Below are 11,734 nucleotides of genomic sequence, written 5' to 3'. Positions count from 1 at the left end.
AACACATTTACAGAACAAACTGTACATTTTACAGTATAAAACTGTAATTTACAAACAAGAAAATTTGAATGTAAACCAATAAATTCAACAATTTTTTTACTGTAAATTATACATTGATTTTGTCTTTTTTTACTTCTAAAAATTGTAAAATTTACACCATTTTACTGTGAAAATTGCATAAAATGTCTGGTAAGTCCGGCCCTGTATATAATATGGGAACTTACTGTTAACTAATTTACATTTTTTTTCCGTAGCATTTTTACAGTATTTTACTGTTAAAATCACATTCATTTTTTTACAGTGTACGTTTTTTCAAATTTGTTAATAATAAACATGTTTCACTAAATCAGCATTTTAGAATTATTTCTGAAAGATCACGTTGCTGCTGAAAATTCAGCTTCACCATCAGAAATTACATTTTAAAATGTTAAAATAGAAAGTTATTTTAAATTTTACAAATATTTCACAATATTACTGTATTTTTTATCAAATAAATGGGTAGTCTACATAACCCATTAAGGTGAAATGTAATGAATAGGTTTGTGCAAAATGCTGAAACAGAGTTAAAGCTCTTGAATAATGTTACTATGTTTAATAACATATTACTTGTATCAATAATGAATCATGAGGGCACACAATACACAAACTGCACTATTTTCTGAGTATTACCTAGAGATTTGTTTTTGTGGGGAAAAAGTGAGAGTTGATTGTGTTTGCGAGAGAAAGATAAAGAGGGAGAAGTTGACATCACAATAATAAGTTTGTCAGCGCTTCTGGATTTATGCCTTTCTTACTCATAAAATGTGATCTGACCTTCATCTAACTCACAATTATAGAGGAACGCAAGCTGACTTAACCAATAACACACAAACATTTGTACTTTTCAAAAAGTCATTGAGTCATTCACAGTGCTGGAAGGAGAAAGTAACTGTGTTACGATTCTTACGACTTTGCCAAAAGCTAATTGGAGTCAATTAAGGAGATGAGATTGAATGTGTGGGTCACACCGGTGCCCTGCCTTTAAATAAAGGCATACAAAGCCTGTTATTGACAAATTGGTCTCCTCAAGAAAGTTTGGTTAGTGTGAACCATGTCTTGGTCCCAAAACCTTTCACAGGACCATAAGAAAGCATTACAGAGATGCACATAGCTGGGAAAGTCTTGGAAAGCATAGCTAAAGACCCGGGTGTTCATGAATCCACTAGGTAATAGTGACTTAAATTAACATTAGACCACATTTTATGAGTAAGCAAAGAGTTGCTGCAACTGTAGCCTATATGAACATTGCCTCTGTGTTAAAAGATCTTACATCCATCAGACTCCCTCAATACTAAGTATTTACCAGTTTGATTTGTTTGATTTGATTTGCATCCTATTTAAATATAGGTGGAAGAGACACTGGGATAGGATGGGGGGGTTTTGGGGTGGATTTGTGTCCAAATGGATTCCCTTAAAGAGAGGCTTATTGTCAATCAAGGGGTCTCAGACCAGCAGACCATTACGCTAAGTGTTAATCTTAGAGACACTAGAGTCTAGAGACAATACAGTCTAGTTAGAAAGACAAATTTAGCCACGGTGTCTTCATAAGTATGTGTTCATGTCCCAGCTGAAGTTAAGAATTCAGAAGTAGCTCTTTGATTTGATTGCAATATTTTTGTGCATTAAACTATTTTAAAAATTTGAATAATGACAGAATAAATGTTATAAAGGTTATATTTAATTTTTCTTGATATACAAATCTATTTTTAATGCTTTTTGAAAGCATTAATGTCTATGCAAATAATGTCCAGTTAGCCATTGTACTTAGTTGATTTTTTTTAGAATACTAAATATTGACTAAATATTTGACCCATGTTATTGTAGCTGTTTATTTATTAAATTTTCATTATAAAATCTTCTTCCTATTCCACACTGATTAAGCTAACATAAAAAGTGCATCTAAATTATATGATTTTATTAAAATAAATATTATTTAACATTACTGAATCAACCTAAATCTATTAGGTTGCACCAACATAACTAAATTTAAGGGTAAAATCAAATATCTCTTTAATGTAACAATTACAGGTACCAGTACTTAAAAACCATAGTGGAAAGTTCTCCAAACCATTTTCTTCCTTATGCTTACTGCATAATATCAAAATAAATAACAATTACCTTGTTTTCTTAAAATATCATGATAAATTGTTTAAGAATTGCTCTTTGTACTTTCAAATTCAAATATGCAAGTAGACATATTAAAATAACTTTATTATAATCATAAAAATCATTTTATCTACTTCATACTACTTTTGGCCCTAATTTTGCTCAAATTATAGATTATTTGGTTTGTTCATGAAAACGCAGTTCTGTTGATGTTATAGATATTAGGGATTTCTTAAGCTAAGTTAAAAAAAATGACATATTTTTATCCCAGTGAGCACACATTATACAGCCTATAGGCCTTCCAACTATTCCTCAATGAAAAAGAACTTCCAACATCGCGCCAAAAGACAGAATCGTATTCAAACATCATTTATTTCACCGTATATCTACATATTAAAATAAAACATGTACACATATATAAATTAAGGACATATGCAGACGTATTTACAGAGCAGCGTGTTGTGCATTGTGTAAGCTGAAGGCATTTGGGTGTGAGTGCCCGATGAAGTTCATGTAATGGTGATCGAGTCCCTGAACCGGTGATAAGTATCCACTGTGCTGAGACATCGCTGGATAAGCGAGCGTGGGGCTCCGCGTCGAGCTGTGCCAGGAAAAGTGTCCGGGTGGGCTCTGCTGAAACACCGAGTCGGTTGGACTCGGACTCTGGTACTCCAGCTGGCACAGAAGGTCCGTAGGATCTGGTGAGATGGTACCTAACGAGCCAAACACTGGCTCGGTAACGACTTTGGACTGCAGGAACGCGAGAATCCGTGCGTACTTGGTATCTTTGGTCTCCATTCGCTCCACGGTGGTCAGGTAGTGAACAAGGTTCTTCATGCACTCGTGATAGCCGTAGTGAAAGTAATTCGCAAACTCTGTCAGCAGTTCTCCTGAGAAAACAAAGAACGTTATTAGCAATGCACTTAAGTCTTCAGGGAAGCAACGGCTTGATTTGATGTTTTAAAAATTGAATCATGTTACTTTCGCGATGTGAACGTACGATGTGAATCGTATTTAATTTGTTATTTGTGTTCTAATTTGTTATTATTTATGTATTAAGCGGTTTATTCGTGTTTCTTACCTTTCTCTCTCCCGCGCGGGAAGTCTGCGGAGTGGAGCGCGCGCAGATACTGCACCGTCATTTCCAGGATTTCTGCTTTCTCGAGTTTCCCAGAGTTCTGTTTTAATACACACATTTTGTTAGTCATAACATATACACTAACAAACAAAGCAGACATGAGCACTTAAACGACTTATTAAAAGTTTCAGCTGCTCACCTGTTTAGCCAATGCCATGGGAACTGTCTTTCCCAGCTCGTTTAGACATCTGTTGATTCGGTCTCTTCTTCTTTTTTCAATGACCTTGTGAGAAACGGGAGTTTTCTGTGGGAAGGGGCATAATAAGACAATAATAAGTTAAGGGAACAAAAGTGCCATTACCAAACACAAAATAAGCACGGTTAGCTTATATTATGTGCTTGATAAGTTTAACTTGATACATGTAAGAACCAATGAACGGATAGGTACATTAATGAAACTCGGAAGGATAATCTATTCGGTCGATAAAATATGCTACAGTTAATTTCACTTGTTTAGCAATAAGTTTTGAGTCATGTGGAAAGCAGCGCTGCGCTCGGCTTCCCTGCACGCGCGCAAAACATATCCGAGGCAGGACGTCACTGAAGGAAAACGCTTTTATTTCGCAACAACTAGCTAAGCAACTTACTTAATAATTGATTTCTTTAGAATAAAACACTGGCTTACATTAAATATAAGATCAATCATTAGCTACGGTAGGCCTATCCTGTAATGATTTACTCTTAAAACTGCGCGCGAGCAATGCTGAAATGATTGGTTTAAGTAGAAAATAGGCCTATTACTATTATACCATTCTTAAAAAATAAATCACATGAAACATGTCAATCAGTTCTAGTAGTAGGCTATTGGTAGAGAAAGTATAAACACTGAAAGAGGACATCGTCTACATGCATTATCTGGCATCATGTGTGCGCCACGAAAGTGTCCACATACCTTGCGATCCTTCATCTTTGACGCCATCATTTGGTAAAAACTAAGAAAAATGACAGTGAAAATATTGTAGCTAGACTATGTACGTGCACTTCTTTCCAGACGCTTCAGACTGAGATGAGCTGACTGGAGGCAGCCGCTTATAAAGCGCTCGCGCATTCATGGCCCTAAATTATTCCATAGGATTAAAGGCGAGCTTTTGGTTAATGTGTGCACTTAGGATCAGTTAAAGAAATAGTAAAACCTGAAGCTGTGGGCTAGCGGGGGGCAGACCTATTTTGTTAATCCACGTGGCCTATCTAAAGACACGTGATGGGTTGTAGAATATTATTTGCATAGTAACAGGCCTTGCTGGATGTGGCTCGCGAGCGAGCGCAGAGCGCGCAATGAAAACAAAGCCCCCGGAGCAAGGCGTCTCTTTCTGTTCCACGTCGCGTTTCTCACACGATCGCCTGTTTATGGGTCGCAGCAAGCGATCTTAACTTCCATCCCAAGCCCGTCTCAGGTTTAAAGCCTGTCTACTGTTATTATAGTAATTAAGTAAGCACATAATAGGCTGTTCCGCCGAGTTCAGGGGAGACCTTTTGGAGACGGAGTCCCCCCGTTTGTTCGCGGCGTTTCTCACACGACTTGGTGACACGTCCATCTTTCATGGGCTACGGCCGGGTTTTGTTTACATTCTCTAGTTTTGTTAGGGGCCTCGGCAGGTGTGGGGACCCGGCCTGGCACACGAGCGGCCCCTCCGACCATGTTAGAGACTCCAGCCGTCTTTGGCACACGAGGGTTACCCACCGCTGGATTCCCTTCAGAGGGGCTCAATTTGTATCCTATTATCCTATAAGAAAATGTCTATTGAGCGGAATGAATAGTTTCATTGGCCTAAATTTTAATAATGCAGTGAAAGAAAAGAAAAGGAGAAATAAAGAAGAATGCAGCTGGTCCTGACGCGCATTATTCTCCGTCACCTGCGCCTGGAGACCCCTATTCATTTGCCTAATTTCGGTCAACTTAACAAACTTTGGGAGAAATTATTCTGGTATTGTTGCGAAGGGTGAAGCTTTCTGATCGAATTAACAGCATGTTTTGATCCGGTAAATGTCATTAGAAAGAAAGAAACAATCGCGTATAGAGGGGTCTGGGTAACGCGCCAAGTGGCGACGCCAAAGCGCAATTCATGCCACAGGGGACTTTTGTACCCCCACATTGCTCAAGTTTGTGCCCAACAAAGGGCATTATTTTATACTTGAATACATTTCATACAACAATTGGCTGTTTTCATCAAACATATTTTCACAGCAAGGTTAACAACAGGTTTATTGTGTTCGCCCAGGCTCCCAGCCTCAGACTTCATGCGCCAAAACGCCTGGATCTTCTGCTTTTTTTCACTGGGAACGTTTTAATCCCGAAGGTTGGCTACGCTTTAAAGTGCGATACCGTGTTGCATCGTGGAGGGAAAAAATCAAAGATGTGAGGATTTTCTTTTTCTTTTAAAGAATTCAAGCTCTTTGGATATCCAAAGCAATGGAGACTTTTTTATATAGCGCGCAAAAGAAAAGCACCAGTGAAACAGACTAAAGCATAAAATCCCATTACTTTTATTGTTGAATTTACCACCACATTTTATGCAAACCCTTTGGAGCCGACACAACAAAACGTTTTAACTTGCTTTCGGATTCTGAAGTTCTGTAATGTGACCATTTTTGATCTGTTTTTGTAAACGTGCGTTGTGCATTCAAGAAAAGCGATACGTCAACGGAATTTTGTCCTATCACAATGTAATTTAATCTGCCAACATTACACCAAACAACTCAGTACAAAAAGATTACATTTTTTTTTTTAACATCTTAAGAATAAGCTGATATGCTGCATTCATGTTTGTTTTGTGGGAGAAACACTCGAAGAACAAATAGAATGCACAAAGCTGGAAATAGTGAACAGATTTGTACGCAACAAGTTCATCCCATATTTAGTGCTGATATTTTTTTTTTTATATCGATGTCATATAAAAAGACTATAATAATAGTGATTATAATATATATATATATATATATAACACCTGATTTTAAATGTTTACACATCCCTGATACATTTTCTTACAAATATACCACTGCGTAAAATACGCATTACGCAAGAAAAACGTATTTATCGTTATGTAGGTTATTTCATATATATTTAATTATAATTAATGTTATTTAAAATATCCCAAGAATAATATTTGCGGTAGTAAAATTCCTTAAAATTAAGTGTAAAACTACAAAGTATGTGTCTAGGTTACAGTTTAAACGTTTTTTAAAATAATAATATTTATGAAAATCATATCATAGGCTCTTAAACAAAGCCGTTTAAAAGTTTATTAATGATAATTTTTAAACTACAGTGATACAAAAATGGAATAAAATAGTTTATTTATAAAATGTTTTAGTCTATCAATGCGTTTGTGTCGATAAAAGTCATAAACTCTCCTAAATGTCGTATCAATGTTTCATTGCTGTGGCATATGTAACAGTTTAAAGCTGTCCAAACACGCTTCTGTATAGGGATCCCAGTCTTAAAGAGAGGCTACCTGAAAGCTGAACTCTGTCTGTAAGGATCTATCCATGTGAAAGAGAATTAGAGGAGCGCAGTCATGCATGTCACCCTGATTACAGCAGTACAGTTCGCCTTATATCCCAACCAACCTAAGACTTTTTCACAGACACACTAACCAGTCTGGGCTTTATCGGACAGGAGGGGATGCTTTCGCTTGTGTGGAGGGTTGCTAGGGCAAATCTTTTTAGGAGTGATTAAAAAAGTCCTGCCCATTGCCCTTTGCTACTGCCTTTACACTTTTGTAGTTCTTTCTCTGGGTATTTTGAAACTTTAAATCACGTTTTTTTTTTTTTCTCCAGTGTAATGCTTTTTATTTTATTTATTTATTCGAATAGCTGAACAAATCTTCCAAGATGGCTTGCCTACCGTAGCTGTATAGGTTTATTAATAAATTCAAAGCGCCATCGTGTGGAGAGATGAACAAAACTAAGCATACACGCCGTCTTCAAAGGTCTTAAAAATAATTTGAAATTTGAATTAAATCTATTGTAAATGTGTAATATTTTATTTTCGTGTATTGGTATGACTGTGACTGTTTGGCTCAGACAACATTTAGTTTTATTAGCTATTTTTAGTTAGCAGCTATTTTAGTAGCTGCAAGTACGGCCCATACTTCACCCACTATTAACATTTGTCATATAGCACATTTGCCAGATTTGAAATTCCTACGTTGATGGGAAAAAATGTTGATCCTCCCGACGATGTGTTGTCATGCGAGAGGCGCTGACCCGTGGTGACCCCAGGCCAGAGACCCAGACAATCCTTTAGCTTCGCGCGCCACCGTGAGTCTCCTCTGCATCACTTCACACGAGACAGATTCAGCATTGTTCGAGCCTCACAATAGAACATCCTTAATGTTCAAAAAAATTAGTCCAAAATCCAATATAAAACTGCACACCCAATGAATTAAACTGGTGAAACATAAGCTCTCGTTGCTTCATTGTTTTTTCCCCTCATAAATGTCTTAAAAATGAACATTGATTGAATAGCGCAATCTTGCTCACTAGAGGGGGACATAGCACGTTATTGACATCTATAGAAATGCTTGTTGAAAGAAAGAAAGAAATAACTTTTAATTAGAGCTTTTTGTTACATTTCTCGGATCTTGTTCATATTCCATTCTCTATCAGCATCAGCCAGTTTAAAGTTTAACCATAACCACATATTATTAAGTATTTTACAAATGTAGGTTAGTGTAGACGATTAGTGTTGGTTGTCACCAAAGACACTGTAATAGAACATTAAAATGATGAAATAGTAAAATAATAATAATAATGATAACAATGATGTTTATTAGTGAACATCGCAGTTGATTTATCAACATCACAACAGTGCGTATGCAAATGTAACTAAAAACATGTCCAATTGCACTCGTTCTTTCAATTCATACGCGTAAAGATATGTGACGGTTAATCTGATTGGTCGAGCGCGCAGATTCCTATCTGAAGACCGCGCGGAGAGTCATACATAACAGCTGTGTGGACGCTACATTCACATCATTCAGGTTTGTGCAATTCTACTTTAATTAATATTTCTATTCCTGAAGATGGAACTGAATACACTTCTGAACCGTGCATATTAAATGTATCACGAAGAAAAACGTCCAAATGCTAATTGTTGCGTCAGTGTATCTGCTCAGCTTCATCATGCTCAGTTTAACAGTAATAGTAAATGCATTGATAATGACGCCTTTGGGAATGTGTTTTCATGTAGCTAAAACGAGTTCGTTTGGAAGCAGTAGTGGTGGAAAAGTCCGACTCGTTTCCACGAATCGGTTCTTTTGAACAGTTCTTTTCCCGACACTTCAAAACAAGATATTTTTCACGTCGTAAATATGTCATTTCTGCGATTCCAAATTAACAGTAGGCACATGTTGCTTTCTATTGCGCTGTTAATAAACAAATGTTACTATAACTCTGGTTCGCACGAGTCTCTCTTACAATTCCAGCACGTTTTATTTGTGTAATGTCTATTATTTAAAGTAGCCTATCTTTCCCCATCAATTCTCCTTTCACACCAAACGCTCCCATCAACTCTCTCATTCATAACGAATCGATCATTTTCAGTTATCGGTTCAGTAAGGGTTCGAGAACCGACCTATTTCTATTTTGTGAACCGGTTCAGCGATTTATTGAAAAGATCCGACTCAAAAGAACGAATCATTAACGAATCAATCACGAATCGGACATCGCAAAGCATGAGCGCAGGAGAGAGCGCTTCCACTTTTTGCCTCATTGAACAGAAAGATCAGAAAATACGAAAACGGTCTCCTAAGATATATAGATATGTCTTATCCCAGCTTGAAATTCCTTCGTTCTCCTCTGGCAGAGATGGCTGAAGTTGAGCGGAGGATCAGTGTGAAGACAAAGAGAGGGGCGGAGATGGAGCCTGTTTAGAGACGCTTACGGAGACTCGCGCGCTCTATTGTTAGTTAATTAGCTAATTCAGAACGGAATCGGATAGGGAGACAATGCAGCCCTTGTCCACGGCATGTTGTGGCATCACTCGTTGTCGTTTAACCTCCCATTTGCTTGTCCAGATCACACTGGCCATCACAAATTAGATGACATCCTGAAATAGGCATTTAACTCTATTACAGACAGAGGTTAACTTAAACACTTTACCTTATTTCATGAGCAAACCTAAAATGCATAGCATAAAATGTATCTGATGCAAATAAATAAATAAATAAATAAATAAATAAATAAAGTGTTGACTTGGTCTATTAAAGTTTTATAGAAATATAGAGAATGGTTATGCAACAGGTTTGCAGACAAGACCTCTTAACACAGATAATTTGGCCTCATTTCTTTGCTGCAGGGGCTGAAAGATTTTTGGATCTTAACCTCCTCCTCGGAGGAATTATATTTGTAATTTATTAAAATCTACTTCAGAAGGATTATTTTAAGTACACTTAACATATAGGATAAGGACACAACCTGTATTTTAATAAAAAGCATTAGAGACATCAATGTATAATTGTCAAATATGTTTTGCATGAAGCATTTTAAAGATTGTGTTTTTTAAATATTGTGGTATAAGAGACAGTTTTTAGCTTGTCTGCTCATGTTTTAGATAAGAGATGACTGTAGTATTCTCATGTCAGGTAAACGCATTGTTTCTTTTTTTGCAAAATTAGAAAGTGATAGTTTGTGAATATGTTGTGGTTTAAATTTTAAGCTTTTAAACAGCTGAGTTACAAAATATGAGCAGCAGACACCATCAGAATGTTTGGAATTTTGGCAGTTTAGCGGTCTGAGGTTTTGTTGTTGCATGTACTTTTGCTTTTCTCTTATTCTTGCAGGCAGTTTGTTCTGCATTTTAAGGTTTTGTGGTCAAGTTAACCTTCTTTCTCAAGGTTGAGGTTGCATAGCAAACTTCTTGTTCTTATGTTGATATTGAATATTCTTTGTTGATGATGATAGACTATTTTGCCAGAATATGTTATAACATTTTGCTGACGGTATTGAAATAAAAGGTGAGCGGCTGGTGAACAATCCACCAAGGATATAGTAGCCCTACCCCAAAATAAAACCTGCTTCTGTGGTTACCAATCAAAAAGTTTTCTCCTCACTGTTATTTAAGATATTTGACATAATAGGCTAACAGATAAAATAACCTGTCTCCAATTTCAGATCTTTCAGAACTGATATTCTCTTGTCTTTCCTATCACAAAAACCAAAACCGGCCACATAGAACGTGGTTTGTATTATGTGCTGCTCCACTTTTAAACTTGTTATTGAAGGCTTTAGGTGTGGTTCAGCTAGAAAGAGTTCAAACATGTCCAAGCCCATTTCGAATCTAGAGTCTTTATTTCTAGCTTATGAAAGATTAATTACAATAAAGTTAGGAAATTCATATGAAATGTTCTTAAACATGCATAATAAGTAGAAGAACATGTCACACTTTATATTAGGCGACCTTAACTACTAACAATAAACACCTACAAGACGTTTACTGCTAATGAGGTATGCATAGGTTCAGGAGAAAGGGTTAGGATTATAAGGGTAATAGTTAGGTTTTAGGGTAAGGATTGGGTTATGGTTAGGGGTAAAGTCAACAGTGTAACTACAAATGTTAATCAAATGCCTATTTCTGTTATGAAACTTTAGATGGCGCAGGTTTGATGGGTAAGCTGATGATATTAACAGCATTAACTTGGCACATACTGATTTGTTCATGTCGAATCTGCACTTTTAGAGTTCGTCTATAACCCTCCACCTTCCTCAGCTCCACCTGTATAGATGTGCTATACTAATTGATGCTATTTGTGCAGCAGCAGTTTGTCTTACTCACAGCAGCATATCGGCGTATGTATTGGCAGTAGAAAGTTCCTGCACTTGCTCTGCAGCAGCAGCAGCAGCAATAATCTCAGCAATAAACAACAGCAGCAGAAATTCAGCTGCAGTAGCGTAGCAGATCTATTTCGCCAAGACCAAATACATTGTAATATCCTTTACCATGCTAAAAAACTTCAGAGTTGTCATGGTAGAAATGCACTTTAAATGGAATTAATGCACCAATATTTATATTTTATTAAACGGTTAATAATGACACAAGTAAACCTGCATTGACACAGAAGGCACTATCCATATGTAATGTAATGTACTATAATCAGTGTCATTAGTACATGTTAATACCAGTTAAACTTGGTAATCTTTTTAAAATCAGCCTTCACAAGAAGTGATTTTTTGCCATTTTTGAACTGTTACTGTTGGCATGTAATGAAACAAAGATTGCTAAAGTCAACATATTTTACTAATAGACCTGCCAATCTCTGTATTTTATGTAAAAATAAAATAATGATGCTGCCATCTTTCCAAAGAAATTTTTACACCCCCTATTTTGGCTCCAAATCTCAGGTGTCATTTTGACCCCCCTCTACAAAATAGTGGATTATTTAATAAATATAAATCTGTGGCATTTAATATTTTGGCTTTCATCACTATTTATGTTTGTCTGATTTTTCTTCT

The 11,734-nt window shown here is 36.5% G+C and overlaps 1 protein-coding gene across 1 annotated transcript; it reads right to left on the bottom strand.

Annotated features, from left to right (window-relative positions):
- Positions 1 to 2,586: 2,586 nt before the first annotated feature.
- Positions 2,587 to 4,335, bottom strand: helt (helt bHLH transcription factor). Its single transcript, XM_067405124.1, is given in 5 exon segments — positions 2,587 to 3,035; positions 3,227 to 3,323; positions 3,423 to 3,527; positions 4,176 to 4,221; positions 4,223 to 4,335. Coding segments are annotated over 5 exon segments (807 nt in total). The 3' UTR covers positions 2,587 to 2,589.
- Positions 4,336 to 11,734: the final 7,399 nt, after the last annotated feature.

The sequence above is a fragment of the Chanodichthys erythropterus genome, chromosome 12 (assembly GCF_024489055.1).
Source record: "Chanodichthys erythropterus isolate Z2021 chromosome 12, ASM2448905v1, whole genome shotgun sequence".
Classification (NCBI taxonomy): Eukaryota; Metazoa; Chordata; class Actinopteri; order Cypriniformes; family Xenocyprididae; genus Chanodichthys; species Chanodichthys erythropterus.
This window is presented reverse-complemented; position numbering and strand designations above follow the sequence as displayed.